Source organism: Fringilla coelebs, assembly GCF_963513975.1.
Source record: "Fringilla coelebs genome assembly, chromosome: Z".
NCBI lineage: Eukaryota > Metazoa > Chordata > Aves > Passeriformes > Fringillidae > Fringilla > Fringilla coelebs.
This window is the reverse complement of record NC_140031.1, coordinates 18,983,195-19,006,693: the sequence shown is the minus strand read 5'-3', so window position 1 is coordinate 19,006,693 and position 23,499 is coordinate 18,983,195. Positions and strand designations below refer to the sequence as shown.

The following is a 23,499-nucleotide window of genomic DNA, read 5'->3' as shown; positions in this document are numbered from 1 at the left end:
GGCACTATTCCTCCAGAATAAGCTGACTTGGAACACTATGATTTCTGACTTCACACAGTTAATTTTGCAAACCAACCCGTTTGTATTTTTCAAATGCAGATGATGATGATAAATATCAAGCTGCATGGAGCAGGCAGCCACTGCTGCTCGCTTTCATCAAAGCACAGCTTCTGATAGCTAGTACCATTACCATTGCCATATCAGGGTGCAATCTAGAATCATTTTTCATTGCTACTAAAATGTGAACCAGACTAATGTGAATACTTCAGCATACTTAATTAATATGTTTTCAACTATGAAATGTGATTGGGACAGAAAAGAAAATCCTGGCAGATAGGGTACTCCATCATATTCTCCATCTTTCATTTGTAGTTCTGTATATGATATAATTCCCACAAACGAAACACAAATGTTACATCTAAGCTGACACATGCTATTGGACAGTAAACATACAGCCTTGTATGCAGAAATGAGTGGATGCAATGTTCAATCCCAGTCTAGATGTTTACACTGCAAAAGGCAGCTGCCGTATATTTTCTTACGCAAACAGAAGACTACCTTAGTGTCAATCTTCTTATACAGTTCATTAAAAATGGAGTCAATTCATATGACAACGTGATGAAAGCAGATGAAAGTAGTGCTATGAAAGCTCTTGATGTGGAGCTTCACTCAGGGATTCTGTACAGCCACTGTCCTTTTGGACTTTTCAACTCAGTTGGTAGCTTTATTCTTTCAAATGGTTTATGTCCAAAGTTGGTAGCCAGAGAATCCAACACAGACTATTCCAGTTGGATTCAAGGCCTGACAGCTATCCTCAGCCAGTATTTCTCCTGAGAATATAAGTACAGTTTTAATTCAAGGGGAGGAGTGTTGCAAACCAATAAGATCATACTTTAAGCTGGTACATTTGAGTCAAACTGGTGTAAATATGTATGTTTTCTCCCCTCTATTCAAACAAGGCAGAGCTCCTATTTATCCTGTTTATAACTTCATAACTTCAATGCATGTCCTAAAGATCACTCAGTTGGTATTCATGTAAAAGTCTAGAAAGCCCTAGAAAATCTTAATCTGTGTTACTATGGCCTTTAGAAAGACAAACTTTGAGGACTTTCCCTGTGAAGCTCCACAGGGGCAAGTTCCTTGCTCTCCTCGTGGTCTCCAAAGCCTGGTGTTTTCTTTCTCCTTAATGGTTATAGTGAGATTTTTCTAACTGCTATAAAAAAATCCACTCTTTTTTAAGTGTATCCTGATAGGTCTGCAGAATATCTCTCTAGTTACTTCTCTTATTAGATGTTATATTAAATTATGACAGTTTAATTATGAAGTAAAAGTTATGCAGTTACCCTGTCTTATTCTTGTGTTAATCTTCCTGCCTGCTCCTCTGTCTGTCCATGCATCTCTAAGTTCCTTATTATTAGGGGAAAAGTTAATTACTGTTCTGTGATTGGGATAGAAGAGACAAATTGATGCAAATCCTGAGGAAAGGAAGCAGAACTTTTGTACTGAACATGTTCAACTAGCTTCTGACTTAACACAGAACTTTCATCTCCTCTCAGGGTGGGGATCAGCATAGGTTATAGGGTGTGAGTTCAAGTGTCATATAGGAAATGTTATGAAGAAAAAGTAGAAATTTGCAGAAGTTTAGGCTTCACCACTTTACCGTGGCTAAAAGCTTGCAATGTGGTACATAACCTTCGGTCTGCTAAAGAGAATTTTGCTGGTGTTTTATGTAGCAGTCATTAATCTCATGTGGGCCAGTGCATGTTTTAGCAATGTCCATTAGCAGTGATGGAGAACTGATCATTTTAAATTTTGGGACTCTGTGAAAAATATTCTGTTTTCAAATCTGTATTTCCTTTGAAAAATTAAGAGGTGAGCAAGTATGCTGGGCATTCTAGTTAAGAGAGTCTAATACTGATGTGAACAATTTCTTCTAGCTTTAAAGGCTAATACCTTTGTCTGTATTTAGAAGCTTGTGGCATATTGCAGTATTTATGCTCCCTCTTGCTTCTGCATACAGATGAGTGGCACTATCCTGTCTGGAATCCAGATTGAAACACCCATCAGCTTCCATGTCATCTAGAGAGGAGGACACTGATACACTGTAGTGCTTATTACACTGTAATGCACTCTGTATGTATCCGTGGCATTTTGAATCATGTGTTCTTGCTCTTCTGTATTAAAACTACCACAACTTCTTTGGACATGTCTGCTCTATTTTTGAACCATCTCACCTTGTCCAGATTTTCTGACCCAATGTATATCAAAGATTTCTCACCACCTTTTATGATTGCATTGCAGTTCAAGTGGTCTGGTGAGTGCTAAACTATTTTGAGAAAGCTGTGGATATCTGTCCGTTCAGTATCAGGTTCACCAAAATAATGATAGTAACTGGACTTGTTGCTCTTGACACAAGAGAGATTTGAAAAGTGAAAATCAAGTCCTGGCTTGATTTCAATACATTAAATTACTACTTAATCAAGCCTCTTCTGAAGAATTACAAGCTACAGTATGATATCGGTGTTCCTCAGTGAAATACAGTCCAGAAACCACTCAAGTAGAATTAAATTTGAAAATGAGAAAAGTGGGATCATGTTATTTTACATAAAAGAATAAAAGATCCTCCAGGACAGAAAGCCAAGAACATGTAGCTGTTGCCTTTTATGGGCGCCTCAGCATCCACAGAGTGGCAAACAGGGGCTAAGTGGGAAGAAGAGGAAGTACCATCTATAATAAAAAATCCCACAGGAGATTTTGAGGAGAACAATCTTATTTTCATATTTTTTGCCAATCTGAAATTAACTGTTAGTGACTATGTTTCAGGAGTTGTCTAGTACTTTTAGGCACTGGTGAATATTTTGTGCATTTGTGTCATATATTGGGCATTCAGAGTGTTTGCCACTGTTAGATGCTAGAAAGAAACATCTCCATCTCACTGCCTTATTTACAGGTAGAAACAATTGAATATTGTTGTTCTTTGTCCAGTGCTGCTGCTACCTGTAAACACTTTCATCTTCATAATTCTGCCCTTTCATAATTTCCAAATGTATAGATTAGACTAAAAAGTGGCTTTATGCTTTGAGCTGAGCTCCCTTTAAATGTCAAAAAAGAAGCAAAAAATGGAGCAGCTCTATGCAAATAATAAAAGTATCCTTTATAAAAGATAAGAAATTAAAGGACTACTGAGAAACATTTAAGCCATCTGTCACATATCAGATAATGCCATTTCACAGAACTCAAAGACAAAGAGCATAATTTTCCTGGAAGTGAAGTAGCATAGTCACACTCTCTTTCAGTGGAGAACAGGATAAAAAAAAAAAGAAAAAAGGCACTTGGCTTATCTTCTGCTAAAAGCCTTTATGTAATTCATTAAGCAACCCTTATCTAAAATTATAGTGTAGGGCATTCGCTGATGTTTTCCTGACTCAATGAAAACATAAAGAGGTACTAAACCCAGGTGGTCATTAACTCTCCTGTTAATGCTCCGGGCTGATTCATGTTGTCTATTATACCCGATTGGATTTGGCTTCCCTGAGCAATTAAAGCCTCTGAGTTCATCCTATGGAGGACACGTTTCTTTTGGTTTGTTCTAAGAGTCAGGCTTATATGCTTTCTGTCCAGTCTGGGCCTCTGGTTTCACCTGAAGCAATACCCTATTGCAACCACTCCTGCAAAGACTGCGCACGAAATGCAAATTTCTTCCACAGAGTGTCTAAAAATCCATTCTTCTATTATGAAAGGACTAAACGAGATGATAATAAAAATGGTTACAGAGTTATTAAACATTCTGATGATCCTAATATTGGGGAGTTTTTTTTCATCCTTACAGACTGATTGTACAGCGGTACAGATTGCACATACTGCTTTTTAATTAGGTTCTTGCAGTATCTGCAAACTCTTGCTGTCTTGTGAACAGTATATAAATTATAAGAATAATGTTGTAGCAAGTCAAACAAAAGTCACGTTTCTCCATTTATCAGCCTTTTTCTAATTAGATTTTCATGGACTTGAAATCTAATGTTCAAAACTCATATTATATGCTTAAACTTGAATAATATTAAAATTGTACCAAATCAATGTTAGTTTCTGTTAGAAGTTGCAACTTGTAACTCATCAATTCATTACAGGGAAGTACAAGAAAATTAAAAACGTATTGTATTTTTGCCTTTGGAAAATTTCTTTTCATCTTGATAGCTGCCATATAGAGGATAGGATAACTGAAAATGCCAAATTTTCCATGTCCCTGTGCTTTGACCTGTGATCCTCAGTGCTGCAGATGTTACCTTTGTGCCCTTCTGTCTACCTGTGTACTGTACTGTAAAAACTACTGACTGTAGGTTTGACAAACATTTCAAGTAGCAGTGTTTCTTGCTGAAGAGTAGGAACCCCACTTTCTCTTCCTGCCTTCTGCCCTACAGTGTGTCATCCTGGCACCTTGTCCTTGCCTCCCCGCCATGGCGGCGAGGCTGTCACAGTGACAGCACACCCTTGGTCACAGGTCTCATAACTGCAGAAGTCTCAGTTAGTTTGGAAGTTTTAGTAGGTTTTTATTAATCTCTGATGTGCTTCCCAGCCATCCGCCCATTCTGTCCTGGTGACAACCCTTCATGGAGTCACTTTTGGAACATTCAGCTCTATCCTTTGGGACGCCGTGTCTGTAGATTAATCTCGGATGGTCAGACACCTGCCATACCCACAGCACAGAAAGTGGCTGGTCTGTCAACATTCCCATAGACTTGACGGGCAGTTGGGCAATAACTGAGACGATACTTGCTTTTCAGAGTGTGTGTGGAGCAATGATAAAGTGTAACTGCAGAAGAATAAAGTGTACTGCATTGTAAAACCTAATTTTCTTTCTGCTGAAGCAGCAAATTTTTCTAACTCACAACTCTGCTTATTTTTTTCAGACATGGAGATGACTTGATTGTGACACCATTTGCTCAGGTAGGAACAGCTTTGTCATATTTCTCACATGGCCTTGTAATTTGGAGACAAAATGGCCAAACCAGTTGCTTTCTGTTGTTGATGTTATATTTGTTGCCTGAAACAAGAAAAGTGTTTCAACAGAAAGTCATAAACCTCCCACTCTGTTAACTATATCTCTTTTCCTTAACACTTTTTGATTATCTGAAAAGTTGAAGTGCAACAGAATGACAAACGCCCTTGATCTCTTCCAAATAGTGTAGTAGGCAGTCATGATTAAGACAAATCTCTGATTCCTGTTATTCTGTTATTTTTCGAATTAAAATTTCTCCACTTGAACATCATTTATGAATTAAATACAATGAGATTTTTATACATGTGATAAATTTTACCCAGAACACTTATGTTCCCTTACCAAACCAGGTTTGTTTTTTCTATTCAGACTCTGGTTTATAAAATACCAGTTTAAAATTCTTCCTAATTCAAACTAAAAAGCTACAGTTTTTCACGAGAGAGCTTTCTTATAAAAGTATGAAAAATTAACATTGCTTTGCCTTGAACCCATGATGATGGGTTTTACTCCAAAACAGATAGGATTTAAAATAAAATTACTGTAATTATGAAGTCATACGTGATTGAAGATGAATGGAAAGAGAAAGATTGAGTCACACAGCAGTGTCAAATAAGAATATTATAAGAATATAATATATATTATGTAGAATATATTTTATATATAATATATAATATTATATACATCATATGTCATGCATATATAATATACATGCCACATATAAGCACATGCAGCAGCTTCAGCCACACTATGCATGTTGCTTCAGTCAAATAATAAGCTGTTAAAAGAATATTAATTAAATACTTTATTATATATTTAATTATATTGCCAAAAGGTTCAATGTTTATAAGACTGAATCAAGTCCTTATTATGAATAAAACCATTATATTTTACTAGCAGAGGAAATATTAAGCAAGGGCCTTTTATAAAATACTCTGAAATCTCCACTGTACTCTGAATATGCAAATTTGATGACATATATAATTGGTTTTAATCCATGCTGAATTGAAAATAAGTCAGTTTGCTTCCTGATTTTTGGAAAGAAAAACATAACGAGATTAATACTGTTTAGTTAGTCCAAGGTATTTTTTATTATCTTAACAGTAGCTTGACCACTGCCAGTCATTGCTAGTTCTTTACTTTTTGTTACAAACTGTCAATAATTTATTCTTTTTTTTCTTTGGTGTCCTACTCACTTCCTACCTCCTGTATACATTTAAGGTGCTATGAAAAGAGAGTTGTGCACTCCTCAACTCAGATCCCCGAAACGCAGCTTCCCATTGCTGCTTTTGTTATTCTTCAGATGGGTTCACCAGGAACCCAGCCTAGCCTGGGCTGAGAAAAAAAATTGGTCAACTTCTACAAAGACATACCATGATTAGTGTTGCTGCTTTCTCCCATTTCCAGCCTAGCTCAAATAAACTCATGGTTCCTCTCTGACATCAGCTGAACAACCTCTCCCCTGACAGAGGGGTTCATCTTTTTACCCTCACAGGGCACAAAATCCTTTGCCTTCAGTTGCCTTCAGAAGAGAGCGCCTATGCCACTTATAACCTGAAGATGCTCCTACATTCACTGTCTGCTACCTTACATGAAATTAAGTCCAGAAAGGAAGCAGTTCATCTATGTTGTCTTCCCCAATGCATAAAGCTTGTAAGAGCCTGCAGACATTTCCTGCATTCTCAGGGGATAACTCCCTCTTTCTCTGGCCTGCACCAAGTCCCTAAATCAACTGTGCCTCTTAGAGGAGATATTTCTACTTTTTTACTTTTTCTGGTAGTCTAGACAATCTCATTCCCTATGTCCTTTGGAGTTTATGGGGACTGAACTGCAAATTAAGGTTTTGTAATTATTTATAATGCATGAAGTACTAGGGTATAATGGGCTATTAACTTCCAGACTCAAATGCTTTTCTTATTTTAAAGAAATAAGTAGAATTATGTAAAAAAATTTTCCTCCTCTGCAAGTCAGCCTTACTTCAGGCAGAAAATTGTTTGTTTATGAGGGGAACAAAAAAATAGAGGCAAACTACTGCCTTTGTATTGCAGACATATTATTGTTAAATAACAGCCAAAGGTCCCAGACTAACCTGCCCACGAAACCTTTTACAGTGGTTTTGCAACGTGCCTTCCATTTTCTGTCAGCACACTGGAGCAGAGATAGATCAGTCTCACTTATGCAGAAATTGATTCTGAAACCACTTTTTTTGTTCCAGGTTCTGGCCAGCCTGCGTACTGTCCGAAATAACTTTGCTGCATTAACCAATTTACAAGACCGGGCACCCAGCAAGTGAGTGTCATTTTCTGGCCACTGAACTTTTTGCAGTGATACTTTTTTACTGTAAGTTGAGAAGATGAATATGAGTTATAGATTTCAGTCTGTGCCACCAAACCTGCATAAATCAATGATGAGGAATAAGTTTATTAATCCCTAAAGATGTTATAGTTGGTGGCTGAGATAATAGCCCCCTTGCCTTCTAATTGATCTTGCAATTGTTGTCCTTGCATAAACTTGGAGTAGGTTTTTTCACCTTATGTGATTTTAGATAAAGTAGTCATATGTCTAAGATCATTCAAAGATGACCATTCAGGCACAGTCTGAGTATGGCAAATGAAACAGAGCGAGGAGATGGCTGCACTCACTGAGATCTGCTTGCATGATCTGAACCTACAACTCTACCTCGCTCATTCAAGGTAGTGATTCCTGAGACAGCATAAATATGATCTCTCTCCAGTCATGTTAAAGCATCACAGTTAACACTAACACAGTTAGTTACACTGGCAAATGTAGTGAAGTAATTTCCCTCACCCAAAGCATGCATCTTGAAACCTAGAAGGAATTAGCATTTCAAAGAAAAGAATGTCTTTGTATATGTTTATAAGTTGCACTTCAAACTATGTATTTGCTCTAGATGTGATTAGGCAGGCTTTTAATAAACCTGTAAGTTCCTAAAATATTCCTGTCCCGGAGTTCCCAAATAAATTCCCAAGTAATGTATTTTCTGTTGTATTGTTCAAGAATTCAGTCATCAGGGAATTTTTCAGACTTAAACCTTTTTTCATTTCCTTTTTAATAGAAGATCACCAATGTGTAGCCAACCATCTATTAACAAAGCAACTATAACAGGTAAGAATAATTTGTTTATAAAAAGCATCTAACTGAAAAATGCATGTTATAATAGTAAATATATATTGCTTCATGTACTTATATTGCTTCATATCCTTATATTTGTTTTATTAAAGAGGTTTTGAGTTTTTGAGTCACATAGTGACTCAAATTGGTGACTTCTAGTGTTCAGTCCTGTTAACTTATGATTTCTATTTTATTATTTCAGTTTTAATTTAAGTTCTTTCCCAATTCCTTTTCCTTATATACCAGTGTGGGACCATGTAGTGAATAATTTAATTAGTAACTTTCTGCAAGGAAATCTAGTAGAAAAAATGGATATGAGGAATCCATTCATCTTTCTTTTTGGGACACAGAGTTCTGTAGCTATGGAAACACAAAGTCTTCACTTTAAAAGCGCTTATGCTATGAGGAAAAATGTTCAAAACTAAATTTTCTGATTTAGAGTTGTAAATCCTGTTTTTATAGCATTGGTATGAGAAATAAATTTCCTTTTGAAAGATAGCATTATTTCTAAGGAAACATTGACTTAAAGACTAGCAGTGTAAATGACATTAATATTTTGGAAAATTTTACCCCACGCTACTTTTGGTTATTTTGATAACAACTTCATCTTGGATGTCTTTATGGAAATACACTTTATTGGACCCCATATTTTTTACATTGTGTTAATTCACAACTTACACTGTGGAATTTTCCTGGGTGGTTCTTTCCCTATTGTCCTCTGTCAGAGTGAAAGAGCATTTGCTTTTCTTCTTGATCAAAGTATACAGACACTTACTAAACAGGCAAATTATCACTTAAACCACAACCAGAAATGCAATTTGCCATAATTTTCAAAATAATTTTTAATTGAATTATACATTTATATCTCTAAGAAAAAAAAAGGTACATCAGCAATTTTGAGGAGCAGTGTAGCTTTTCAATGTTCAATAGTTTCTGCCTTTAGGCACTGGAATATGTTAAAATTAATGGGCTTTTTCAGATAACCTCTCACCTTAAAAGGACCTGGTCTTGGCAGTTCTGTACAGTCTTATTCTCCTAGGAGCTTGCACAATATGAACATTTGTGTGTAGGGCTCATCAGGGGACAGAGGGTTATGTGTTTAAATCTATACCATATACAGAAAGGCATCATGTTAATTAAATAATAGAAAGAAGATATATCTATATATGTGGATCAATTATATTAATGACCCTTTGTTAATATGCTTCTTGAAGTAATTCTGGGCATTGGTTTAAGATTGCTCTCTATAAACAATTTCAGTTATGAATATTATATCTATTTTCGATTTTGTGATTTGTTTCATAGCAGAGTAATCCAGAAATATGTTAACCGGAGACAGAGAAACTCAAATATAGGGCTCTTTCTTTAACTCCAAGGGACTAACTTTAGAAAACATAGTGAAATTCATGACAGTAAAAGAAAAAGATATCCAGAAGAGAAGATGTTCAGTGAACACTACCTTACATGCTCTCCCACAGCTACTTGCCTAAGGTCACCTTCTTTTCACCAGCAGGAGAAGCTGTTCAGACAGCAGGACCCAAGACACTCTCTGCTGGAAGATGCTATTGCTCTTTTTAAATTCTCCCTGATCTGAAGGTTTCTATTCAGTTAATCCTCAGAGTGAACTCCACATGTCAGCCATAAATCATCTGAAATTTTAAAGTTTAGAAAGGAGGTACCACAGTCAGCTCTCCAATTAATCTAGAAAATTCTTTGCCAATAAATTCAAAAGCAGCAAGAAAAGGCAAAGAATAGTAAGGATAATTTAGTCTAACTTAATTTAGTCTGATTTCTCAGAGATACTGATGGAATTTTTGTGCCCAAATTATGCATCGAAATGGATGATCAGAAACCTGTGTGCACTGGATAAAAGTGGTTGAAAGACTTTAATGATATAACAAAGATATTAAGCCTCTATAAAGCATGAAAATGGCTACAATTCATTTTGACTATTGAATGGAAATTGAGGCTGGATACTATTTTGCATGAAAGGATTTGCCCGTTCTTAGTTATAAGCTGGTTTTGATATTTCCATGGCAACAAATTTCATGGCATCGGTGCAGAAATATGCATAGGTTTGTTCTTGGGGCATATAGAATCCTAGTAAAATGCCTTAACAGCAGTACGTTAAAAAGGAAGATTAAAAACACTTCTGCTATAATTCACAGAATAATTGAAAGCCCGTTCAGATGCTACTAAGTTTTTTGAATTCTTGTGGGGAGCATTCAAAATGTAGCTTATAGAGATCCTTCCTGCTGAGAGGTCCTCCTGGTTTTGCTGCTCTCAGAGTTTGTGTCATGGAGTATCCATAAAAATACACCAGCTAGGGCAGAGCCTCATCATGTCATCCAGATGGCTCAGCTTGCAATCTCAGCAAGAACTTACTGACAAGGTGGCAATCTGGGTGACTGGAGGGCACAGTGTCACTAAGCTGTATTGATGACAAACCAGAAAACAGTCACTTCAGATGGATATTTTATGTTGCTAAGCTTCCTGAAAGATATGTCTCTGGGAAGATTCTCTCTGAGGGAAAGGATGATCACAGAAGGGAACTACTGCAGAAGATATGGAGGTACCAACAAAGGAAACATGCAAAGCAATCTGGTAAAGCCAAGTAACTAAGAGAGCAAGAGCAAAATTCTCTCCTTTGCTGTTTTAAGAATTCGCCACAAGGCATAAATTTGTGGCAGCATACCTTAGCAAAAAAGTAAGAAACTATGACATTAAGAAGTGAAGCAGCACAGGAATCATCTGTTCAAATTCTTAGAAGCAACAGCCACCATGGTAGCCTTAAAATATATGGTGATTTTTCAAAGTAAATATGTAGCATTTGTGGTCAAAACAAAGTCTTTTCTATTCAATATATCCACATGAATTCTTATTGGAAACTGTGTTGAAAGCAGCTAATGAATATCAATGATAAACAATACCATGTTAATTATCAGATGGCTATGCTATAGTGTACTGAGTATTCCTTTTGCAGACAAATTAGGGAGCAGGACATGGGAGCTTTTCATGTAACAATAGAATTTTTAGATGACACCTTTCTTACTTTCTTTAGACTCTAGGATGTAAATATCAGTTTTAACTACAGTCTGTGTGAATAAGCAGAGATGAAAACTTACTTCTGTTAGAAGTCTTCAAAAGGATACGAATTTCCTATAAGTGCCATCTCTGTCTCATGACTAAGACCAGCCTGCAATAATAGGGTTTGCTGAACAGTTCTCTCATGGTTGGTGTTCTGTACTTCAATCAAAAGAGAGGTTTCTCTCACTATGAATCATATTTTCTGGTGTTTCATTTCAAACTGACAGTAACTCTCTTAACACAAACAGTGAAATACAAATATTTTGTTTTCAAAACAAAGGAACTATCTGTGACTTGAGGATTGAGCTTGCTTTAGTCATTGTCTGAGCCCTCACCTGGAGTACTGCACCTAGATCTGGGCCCCACAGCATAAGAAAGACTTGTACCTGCTTGAGCCAGTCCAGAGAAAGCCATGATCAGGGATGATCAGAGAGGGATGGACCTCCTCTCCCGTGAGGACAGGCTGGCAGACTTGCTTTGCTCTGTTCAGAGAAGGGGAGGGTGATATTATATAAGAAAGTAAAAGTCTTCAAGTACATAAAGGGCCTGACAGGAAAGCTGAAGAGGGACTCTTTACAAGTGTTTGTCATGATGGGACAAGGGGAAATGGTTTTAAGCTGAAAGAGGGTAGATTTACAGTAGATATTAGGAAGAAATTCTGAGCGTGCTGGAACATGTTGCCCAGAGAAGATCTGAATGCTCCATCCCAGGAAGTGTTCAAGCAGGGGCTCTGAACAACCTGGTCTAGTGGAAGGTGTTGAAACTAGATAGTCTTTAAAGTTTTTTTCAACCCATTATATTTTGCATTTCAGAGCATATTTAGATTTAGCTTCCATTGAGATCCTTCCATCTGACCCATGAAGTTCTGTAACCAAGTAGCAATGCAGATGTTGGTTGTTTTAGCTGGCTTCAGCTATCTCATTTTTGCAAAACAAACACAATTTTTCCAAGTGTTTTGAATATAGGATTGATAATCAGCAACTTTAGTGGAGTTGAACAATTCTAGTGGAGTTTAACCAGTTCCCCATCATTACTGTGAAAAGCACTTTCAAGTGACCTGTATATTGTTTTCTTAAACAATCAATAATATTTTTCGTAAATAGGACAGATTTGGAAAAGAGCCTTATTTACATCAGGTACTCTTTTCAGTTAATCATTAAAATTCCTTATCTAGGTCATGATCACCAAACAGAGAGTTATCTCACTTATAGCCTTGTTAACCACAACACAAACAAAATCATATTGCTTTGTGAGATACAGGGCACAAATTACATTCAGACTGAAATTCATTCATACATCCCCTGACTCATAGGAAGTAAGGTATGCAGCTAACAGGTAAGGCATCAAAGAGCCTGCACCCAGACCTCCAAATTTCCCCATCTTTGGGGCTGAATTAGCAGCTTTATCCCTGGCACATGCAGAGTTTGTGAGCATTTGATACTAATACATCGAATCCATATTTGCTTGCATTCAGAAAAATTATTTTCAGAGTCATAGTTGGTGCAGTTCTTTCATGTGCTACAATTTAAAAAATAGCTGCTTAAATGGAGTCATTTGGTACACTGGTTTCCCTTTTAAAAAAGCATTGTCTCCAGCCCCATTAGTTTAGGGAAGAGTCTGTTATTAACAGGATACAACTGTGTAGGCTTGCTGAATGCTTTCTTCATCTTGATTTGTAGAGTTTTAATTCATGTTACAAAAGTTTTCTAACCCAAAGGCTTCAAATAAAATTTATATGTAGGGCTCTTTTAGGGTGAGTGGGTTTGTAGAACAGTGATTAACCTTAAGGCAGAACTGGAGGAAGAGGACTGACATGGTTTTGAACCAGATAAGCCGTCACATTCAAGGAAGTGAATAAAACCAGGCCACAAAATAGACACTCTCTATATTTGAATAGTGTTCTTCAACACTGATACCTGATAGGCAAATATGTAAGCTTTCATAAAATAGAAAGTTAAACAAAGAAATATATGCCATAGTTTATAAGATTCATGGCAGGAATGCCCATATAATTTAAAATAACCATTTGAAACAAAAATTAGAAAATAAAAGGAGATGTTATGCAGTGTGTAGACAACAACATTTGTCCTTGTGTATGAATTCAATTTTTCAACAGTCTCTTTCAGTAGAAATATGTGGTGGTTATTAAAGTGCATAGAGACTAGAACCCATCATAGGGCTGACCTTTACTTTTTATCTTCATCTAGCACTTCAGGTTACTTTTCATAAGACTGCAGTGTAGTAGAGCCTTGATTTTGTTTCAGACTCGCACATTTTGGAGTTAGATGGGGGATATATTTAAAAAGAAAACAACAGAGACATTATCAATCTCCACTTCCACAATCTGATATGCAACCCCATATAAATCTTTGCTTCTTACTTTCAAATTGGCCTCATATTTTGCTGCTCCAGTAAAAGTCCTTATATCACTATTTCACCCAAACTGTCCACTTCACCGGAAAGAGAGACAGGGTGACAAGCTTCGTGTGCTTCTTCTCCTTTCAGCCTGTGTTCCTGACAGGCACTGGTAGTCTAGGACAGCAGAGAACTGTACATGACACCAGGCTGTATTTATTGTATTCATAACAACAGAAAAACAACTGAAAAGAGTGAAATGTAGTTTGTTTTTAGGACAGAGTTGAGAAGAATCAGAAAGAAAAATAGGACCCTTGCCTGTGTCATTTTTCTCCTTCCTATTACAAATGCAGTCTGATAAATACAGAAAATAAAACTGAGGCAGCTGTGGTTTATGGTATGACTTGGTTGCAGACAGTACCTTCTTTTCACGTCTTCATTTCTGATCTGAGTGTACCTTCTTTTCACATCTTCATTTCTGATCAGGGACGCATTATCACCTGTCCAATCTAAAATATTTATTTGAAAGCAGATATTTTTTCCTTTAATAGATTACTGAGAAACTGGCCTATTCTAGCCTATTTACATTCCTGAGCATCTATTTAAAAATTAAGGGCTACATTGAAATCACCCATTAAACTGCATAAGTTCTACTTTTATTATATGCAGGTTCCTGAGTAAGGAGCCTGAACATTGCAGTGAATCAGAGAGGCCAGAAGCCATGGTCAGACAACCCTGGAGACAAGCTACAACAAAACCTCCCTTTTCTGTATTTTCTCCCTCTGCTCTCATGTATTTTGCTTTACATCATGCAAAATGACTCATCTTCAATTGAAAGGTGTAATCCCAGGTCTGGTGGTAGGGACATCCACTAGTGCCTACTGCACTTTCTCAAGAACTAGGATTAAAAATTTCAAGAATAAGCAATGCCTAGAATTCAGTCTTCTGCTCTCAGGCCAGAAGTTACAACACATTAATGTTTAAATAATTAATTAAAAAGACCTCTTTTTCCAATGTTAGGTAACTCAGCTCAGAAAATCTTTGATAGTGTGAGCTGGTCATCATAGAAACAACTGATTGGTGTACAGTAATGTATTCAGACGTGCCCCTGTGCTTCATGCTTCCAGTTGGCTCTCTTGTGATTAAATCCCTCTGAACAACCACATGCATTCTTCATAGTCAGGGGAGGCCAGCAAGTGTCTCAGGGAGCCCACATGCTCTGCAGAGGCCCTAAACCCCCACACTGCCTGTGCAAAATCTTGAGTTATCCCATGGACATTACTTTGGTGTAACTATCCATGAGAAACACCAGCAGTGGGCAGCCTAGCATAGTCCCAAATATTCTAAAGTATTCTCTACAGAAACCTGGCAGAGAAGAGCTGCTGTGAAAATTTTACCAAATTTGACTTTGGGAGGAATGATGGGAGGCAGTGAAAGAGACAGTAGTTCTTACTGTCTGTTCTTACTCTTCTCACTTGAAGTGTTAAACGTGCCAAGGTGTGACTTTAAAATTTCCTAATCAAACCCAAACCACAGTACTTAGCAAGGCTTTCATAGCTCAATGACTCTTCCTTTCTGCTAATAGAGTTGTAAAATTTATGTTCTTTTGTCATAGTCTTTGAACAGCTCTCTGTTAAGAAGATTATCTCTATTTTGAGTAGAGGCAAACCTTTTTTTGATCCCATTATGATCATATTCTGAGTTAATGAAATAGCTGTTGTCATATGTGTATAGTTTTAGTTGTTATGAAATATTAAAAATTATTCCCAAATATTTGCATTCAAATGTTAGCATAAAATTTCCAATCTGATTAATCATTCCTTCTGCACACAGTATTTTAAATTATTTTCTCTGATGATACTTATATTCGAAGGTTTAAATTATATATGAATTCAGACAGATGTTAAGCCAAATAAAAAATACAGATGAGAGACAAAAATTTAGGACCTATGTCTTAAATAATAGGATATTATGATAAAAATAAAAGGTTTCTTTTCTTAATTACCATAAGCACAGTAGGATTATATCCAAGCGAGTGAATTTAGCCACTATATTGCTTACTGCTGTACCAAAAAAATCTGAATTAAATCAGGAGCATATTACAGAAGTGAATATTGGATTAGTAAGCATTTACAAATTCCCCTTGTACCAAGTAAGTCATATGCTAATAACTTAATGCACATACTATAAGAACTATTTACTAACTAGTCTTTAATTTAAGGCATGCAAAGATGACTAGAATAAAAAGCCTAGGAAGAAGTCTGTGCCATAGAAATAAAGGAGAAAATCAAACAACAGTTTCAAAACCTGGAAAGCTGAGCTACCCCAATGGGATTTGGGAAAGTCCAACAGATGATGGTAGGCAACTAATGGGAAAGAAAACAGTATTTGTTTTGGGATGAGTCTTCAATGTTGTTAATATCATTATTGTAGATGTGGTTGGTTTTGCTATTAATACTGCAGGGTTTGAACTCTGCTTTTCAAAGGGAAAAAGAAAAATCAGAATTTTGTGTAGGTTCATTCTTTTAAATGGGATTTCATCGAATACAAGCAATGGCAAATGATACCTGACCCCTAAATTGTGTTTTGTATTCTGCCCTTTCTCTGCCCTGTATGTATATATGACCTATTTCAGTATTTCAGCTGCAGAAATACATTTCTTCTCTGGTGGCTTCCTCCTTTTTTTTTTTTTTTTTTTTGTGGGTTTGGAGGTGAATCTCAAAATATTTTTTGCATATTAGATATAAGATAATGATTAGATAATTTAAGTCTCATCAAATTTCATCTCATGAATCTCATCACAATCTGATCTGTTTGTTTGAATCTCATCATTCTTCATACAATTTTCAACTCTGAAAACCTATCACATAAAGGAGGTGAGCAGAGAGGTGCTAGCCCTACAGCCATATATGTTTTTGCAGTTTGAGGTGGTATTTTCAAAGAGCAAGCAGCTGACTTAGTATGCATATGCCTTTCACATGGGAAAACAACAGTCAAGTGGTTAAACCATGTAGTTATCATGTGCTTCTGCTGTTTGGAAATGTATATTACTACCTATCAGCCATAGATATCCACTGTATCATATTGTAAAACCCAAGTCTGCTTCCCTTGCTTCTGCTGGTACTCATGATGAAATCTGCCAGTATTTGCTTTGCTGAGTAAAAGCTGAAACTGCAGCACCAATTAGTCTTTTACAACACTCCTCTTTGGTCTAGTGCAGTTCTACTCTCCTTGCAGATTTATCCTCCCTTGATTTCTGTTTTGTGTTTGGTTTATTTCTTCCTTAGGAGGTAGGGGTGGCTGTAAGATATGGTGCAATGAACAGCTGTGGTGTGGGAAGCTACTAGGAACAAAAAGGCTCCTTGTAGCCTCAGTATGTGCTCCAAACGAGAAGGGCACAACTCTGTTCCACAAATACTATTATCTAAACATACAAGACAGAGTTGGTGCTCAAAGGAATAAATGTTTCTTCAACAAATAATACGTTTTTGGTAAGACCAGTAGCCAGTTCTACTTTGAAAGCTCTTTTCTCCAAAAAAAATGTTAGTCTTCTCTATAAAAAAGGGCTATAAAAAATTGCTCATATTTTCCAAAAGAGACTCCATATCCTTGAAGATTGGTTGTTAAAATAAATAGATATTTCTACTTCACAGTATACATAAATTTATTCATAAGCATTTATTTTTGAAAACTGTATGCATTGATGGTTCTGTGAGAGGTCAGTTCTGCAAGCATTATTTCCAGTCACAGCTCAATCCTGCAGAGCTGAATTAAAAAACATCTACTATGGCCTCATAACCTTTGAAAAATAAAAAACATTTACATAAGGATTCTAAAGACTAAAATTCCATAGAATAAAATCAAAATATAATAAAAATTTTCTTTAAAAATATAGTTCTTTCAAAGTAACAACTCCATCAGTGAAAAGTACACCATAAAAAAATCCATCTTTCTCCTAATAAAATGTAATTAATGTAATTTTTTTTACATTTGTTCAGCAAGTTGGTGGAAAAGACAGATTATCCTTCTACTGTCTGAGTTACTGATTAGCTCCTCATCTGGCAGTGCTTAGACAAGTTTGTTTGGAAGCTAGTGTTATTATTTCAGTGCAGGGAAAAAGCTTCCCTAGCGCATTCTCAGGCAGCCTTGCAAACGAGGAGGACTACAAGATGTATAAATATCTCTCAGCTTGTTCTGTTTAGTGAGCAGACACCAACAGAGATGAAGAAGTACAAAGTGACTTTCATCCACCAGAATAAATGCTCAGTGTTAGTATATCCCCAGGCTAAAGCCCACAATCTCACAGATTCATGGCTAGAACATTAAAACTGGTTTACCTATGATCAGATCCCTAGCATCAGTAACAACATAGCTTTAAATAAAAGTTATCACATGTATGAAGACCATACTAGCCACTTTCCTTTCCACAAGATTGCTTCTAGAAGTTGTCAAGCTTGTCTCTGTGTTGTGTTGCTGGAGAATGGACACTTACCAGGTGACAGTCAGGATCATTAACAAAGGCTTTAGTCTGTGCAACCTGCATGGTAAACTAAAGCATCAGTTTATTATAGAGAAGATTGTTCTCTACATCTAATGCTCAGTTGTGAATTGGTTTAGCAGAGGAACAGGACTCAGAAATAGTTTTCTTGACTTTGTTCACTTCATGCAACCTGTTCTGTTAGCTGAGGCTGGAAACAGAAACTGTCCTTGAAAGGGGCAGGGCAGGGTGGAAGGTCTTCTACAGTCTTCTGTAAAAGGTTTCTCCATGAAGAGAAAGAATGTTCATGGTGCTAAGACAGCCACTATTTCTATCTGGTCATATTTCAAGGCTTCAAGTTTTGCTTATTGCCATTACAGAAAATCCTGTAATATGAAAACATGGCTTCAGTGTTACTAACACTTTGGAAATGTGGAGCTGAGAATAAATGTCAGTCTCTCCTATGAAGTGGAAATGTTGGCACAATAGACTGAAGTCCACCACAGCTGTAAATGGGAATGGAATTTCCAGGTACTCCTAAGGCAAAGAACATGGATCAGTGGTTGCCTTTGTGCATGAGTCTGTTAGGTGGATTTATCAGAAACACCCAGCAAAAATTTACATTTGAGGAAATAAATATCCTCTGGCTACAAATTCTGGGGGAAAAAACCATAACCTGGCTTCTAATTTTTAAATTTTTTTACTTTTAATTTAATATATTGTTATGCCATTCTGAAACACTGTATATATTTACTTTGTATAGGTAGTTACTTGCCAGTTCAATGTTCTACTACTTTCATATTGTACTCAAAATTATTACAAGTTTATTTTTTAAAATATACTTATCTGAAGAGTAGTTTTTAAAATTTTACTTACTCCTGTAAGTGCACAAAGAACTTTCTATGGTGTAGGGACCATCTTTGCTGCTATATTGATGATCTTAAATGGACTCTACATCATAGACAAATAAAAGTCTTATCTCATTTGAAAGAGTTACACAATCAGAATTTGTTTTATAAGCCTAATCTCAGAGCCCTCCCAATAACTTCTGAATTTCTTTTGACATCTATGCATAAACAAAGACAAATACATTATTTTCCCAGAACCAGAGACTCTTGAGTTCACAGGCAGTACCAATGGACTTGGGCCATAAAACTCCACATTCAGAGCTGATAGTTCCACTGGATCTTAAAACTATTGCATTCAATAGAAACAGAATTCAGGGAAAATTGCTTTCCAAGATTCTGTCATTGATCATTATGCATGATTCTTAACCATTTTTTTAATAGTATATTTTTAATGAGTGGAAATCTGGGTTTCATTTCATTCATTTCTCAGTTACTGCTCTTGGTTTGACTGTCCAGTCTGGAATTGAAGTAACAACCTCGGTGAATAGAATTTGATTACATTTTTTCAGGCCTGGCCAAGATGTGACTTAATTTTTTTTGTTTCTCTTTCTCTGTATTTTCACCTCACTAAAAAAGTGGTATGAATGATAGCAGTCCTCTCACAACTCACCACTTAGTATTATAGGTCTTTTCATTGAAAGAGGTGATGGCTGGTTGGTATTTGCACCTTTATTGCTGTGTCTGGAAGAGTGACGACAACAACAGCCCAATTTTAAAAATTAAGGAATTTAGTCATGGCTTTAGGGAGCTGTCTGTAAATGGATTAAGCCTGGTTGCCTCAAACCATTTTTGACAGTTTTTTCAGTCTTTTTTAAGCAAAGGCCAACTGTAGCTTAATCCTGTTGATGCAGCAGGACAATTTTATAACACATCTGACCTTCTGAAGAAGAATCACTATTTTGAAGAACATAGGTATAGGACAGGGTCTGTTTTTATATTTCTTCCCTTACATTGTATTCATGCTTGTAAGAGACAGTTGCCACCATAATTAAGAATAATATATGACTATCAGATTAAGAAAATACTGCTAAATTTCCACTCCCTTCTCTTCTAATTCAATCTTTTTGAGCCTATTACTTTCTGCAGAAATTACTCACTTCCTGTAATTGGAAAAAAAAAAGCATTGGAAATGAGTGATATGCTTACTAGCAGAAAAGGAATATGTATAATTTCTATATGCTTTTTCTATCTCATTATCTCTGCATAACCATCCACTTGAAGAAAAGCTTCCTAAAACAGAAGTAACAACATTTGTGAAGTGCAGATATTACAATGAAACAAGAACCTCAGAGTGTGTCTACTGCTCTGTCAGTCTGTTGTGCTTTGCCTCTGCAAGTCCATCAAAGTTCCACTTCCCACTTTGTGGGCTGAAGTCATACACAGGACCAACAGCTGTAATTATTTTGCAAAGTGATGGAGTTTCAAGTATTTTTGCTAGGACTGAACATTTGGCTCTCACTTTTTGGTGGGTGGGAGTGGTAATGATTCATTACGTTCACAGTACATCAGTTGCAAATTGTTCGTTAAGATGTATCTGACTGTAAAATCAGAAACAATCCAGGAATTGGTATTACTATGTAAAAAACCTGGGGCTTAAATGACGCTAACACATTTCATTCAAAAGGGAATTTTGCTTTCCATTCAAGGAAATTAACTGGGATAATTTTATAAAATGGAGTTTGTTGGATTTTGTACATGTGAGTATATATAGAAGATGTTGGGGAGGTATAAACAACATATAAAGTGTTGTTTAAAGTGTTGTGAGTAAAGGTTTGGACAGGAGAGGAAAGCATGTAAGAACAGACATTTTGGGACATTTATAGCAACAGCTAATAAGGATACCTGACCATCAGCCAAGTCACATGTTATGAGGTGCACACCAGACCGACATACTATATGGATGCTGCAGATTTCAGTGTAAGTCCTATAAGGCTTGATGTCCTATAAGGCTTGATGTCATCAAGCCAGTCTGACAAACTAATCACTGTCCTCTCCCATGGTTTCCTCAGCAGTTCAGGCTTGGAATTCATTTTATCTCATAGAGTTCTTTTTCCCTTTTGTTTTCTGCAACACAGCGTCTGCAGTTTGATGGAATATCCTGCCTGCATATCAGTGGCCTTGACATCTCAGCTGCCACACATGCTTCTTAATGCCTGTTCTTTCCACCCGGTTTTCCCAGCATCATCTTGAACATTCAAGCATTGCATCCCTATAGCTTAAATACTCCCTAAGGAATGTTAGTTGTCAAACACTTTCGCCCATGGTGCCAGGTGTTTCTCACCCTCCTGCTGCTGTAGTTAGCTAGGATGCTATCGAAAACAGATGCTAGGTGTGACAGGACACCACCACGGAAGGGGAAAGACTCAGCCCCGCGGGGTTGAAGGTTTTAGACACTTCGCCTGGAAGCCGCATTGTTCAAACCTTCAGTGCCTTTAGGAAAACAACTTTTCCCTGTCTCTCGACTGAGCTCCCCTCGGTGCCGGCTGCCCGGCTCAGCCCGCGCTCCCCCGGCACCCTCTCCGCCGATGGCGGGGAGCAGAGCCGGCTCCGGGCCGGGTAACCCGTGTGCCGAAACGCGGCTCGTCCGGCGCCGGGCGCTGTCGGGGACAGGGCTGGACGGGGCGAGGCCGGCCGGAGGGCACGGCCCGAGGCTGTGACAAGCGATGGCGCTGGCGGCAGCGGGAGCGGGGCTGCGGAGCGGCAAGCGGCGCTCGGAGCGTCCGTCCCGCTGCTCCGCCGCTCCCGAGGCGGGCCGCGCCCGTTGACATTGCACACCGGGCACACAAAGCCAGAGCTGCGCCACCGACACGGCCCGCGGTTGGAGCCGAGCTCTTACGTGTCTGCAATCTGCGTGGTCATGTTTGTGGAGCCATGGATGGAAGACACCTTAAATATCATCTTCCAAACCCTCTGCCATAGGCAGGGACGCCTCGACTTGGCCAGGCTGCTGACTGCCTTATCCAGCCTGGCCCTGAACACTTTCAGGAACAGGGCATCCACTTTCCTGGGCAACCTGTTCCAGTGCTTCCCCATTCTCACAGTAAAGAATTTCTTTCTGACATCTGATGCAAACCTCTCTCCTTTCTGTTTAAAGCTATGCTTGCCCAAATAAAATGCACCTCTCCAGCTGCCTTGTAAATTGCCTTTATGTAAACAAATGGCACAATAAGGCCACTCTTCTCTTTTCAGGCTGAACAACCCCAATTCCCTTTGCCTTTCATAGTTAGTTGGACCTGTAAGGGAGAGGTTTAGATGCTTCTGTAAATTTGTGTTTTGATGAGGAAGAAAACAAAGTCTCTTAATTGGAATCACCTTAAAAATACACTGTGGTAGTAACTGTATGTACTTTCATACAATGTACAAATAATTTTGTATTTCCTTGTATATTAACTACTGAATTAACTAATTAGCTACTCTAATTCCTCAACATCTCTATAAACTCATAAAAACCATCAACAACTTCTCTATAAAGTGTAAAATCAAAATCAGATGTCAGGTATGCTTTTCAACTTGCAAATAAATCTCAGCATGTCTTATTCAACCCCATCAAATTTGTAGCTGCTCTGTTTAGTCTTATTTATGGCTTTATTCCTTTTTTTGATGTTTGGCATTTCTAGTGTCCCTACTTCTTAATACATGCTTTAAAATTGGCTTCAAATGAGACAGCTTCAGTAGGATGACACTTTTTCTGGTTCAGGCTTTAGTTGTACACTGCACATAAGATATATATGGGGATATATGTACCTTTCCAAAGATCTTGTGAGTCTGTGCAATGAGTGAGAATTCTGTTCTTCAAGTTCTAGAGCCATAAATTAGGGTGTTCTTCAAGTCCTAGAGCCATAAATACAGCAATAGTGTCAGGAAAGAGGAAAATTTCCCCATCTAGAACATTTACACGTGACCAAAAAAACTCCTTTCATCCTACATCTTGAAGTCAGCAATCTGCTTAGAGGATCTCCTAACTCTGTGTGCCTTTCCCTCTGTTGACTTTGGACGTGTCACTGTGATCTCTGAAAATCCCCCTGCTAGCAACGTGAAACAGTTCCCATTTTCAGATTTAAAAGTAGATACTTTATGAGACAGTCTAGAAAACATAGCTGAAAGAGACAGTTTGTGCCCAACTGTGGCACTCTATAACTGGATTATAACTGAATGCTGCTGAAATTGGCTAGCTTTTTGTAGCCTTGTGGATGTGGACACGAATTCACTTAAATGAAACACTTTTAAACTAATTTCCCAGACAGCAGTGGTTGCCCTGAAATGAGAATGCCCCTGTTTGCTGAGTACACATCAACCATTGCACAGCACTCTCAGTTTGCTTAGCTCCTATTTAATTTTCCTAGTTACTTTTATAGTTTTCTTCAGTGTAAGCCTAGACATCATATATCTGACACTGTGTATTAATATCACATCTATTTGCTCAGTAATCCATAACAAAAGAGAATTATGCATTAAAAAGAGAGAGAGAGAAAAAGAGAGAGAGAATTTACAGTGATGCTTTCTGTATTTCTCTAAAGGGATTTTCCAAATCCCTTTAATGACAAATT

General features: G+C 37.4%; 1 protein-coding gene across 3 annotated transcripts in view; it reads left to right on the top strand.

Moving 5' to 3' along the window:
• PDE4D (phosphodiesterase 4D) overlaps nt 1-23,499 on the top strand; it is a gene marked incomplete at its 5' end in the record, with an annotated part of 314,585 nt that overhangs the window by 223,253 nt on the left and 67,833 nt on the right. For all 3 annotated transcript variants that reach the window (XM_084225218.1, XM_084225219.1, XM_084225220.1), the window contains 3 exons: nt 4,908-4,944; nt 7,209-7,282; nt 8,070-8,119. In XM_084225218.1, the coding sequence (XP_084081344.1) occupies nt 4,908-4,944; nt 7,209-7,282; nt 8,070-8,119 (161 nt within the window). The remainder of the gene's footprint in view (nt 1-4,907; nt 4,945-7,208; nt 7,283-8,069; nt 8,120-23,499) is intronic.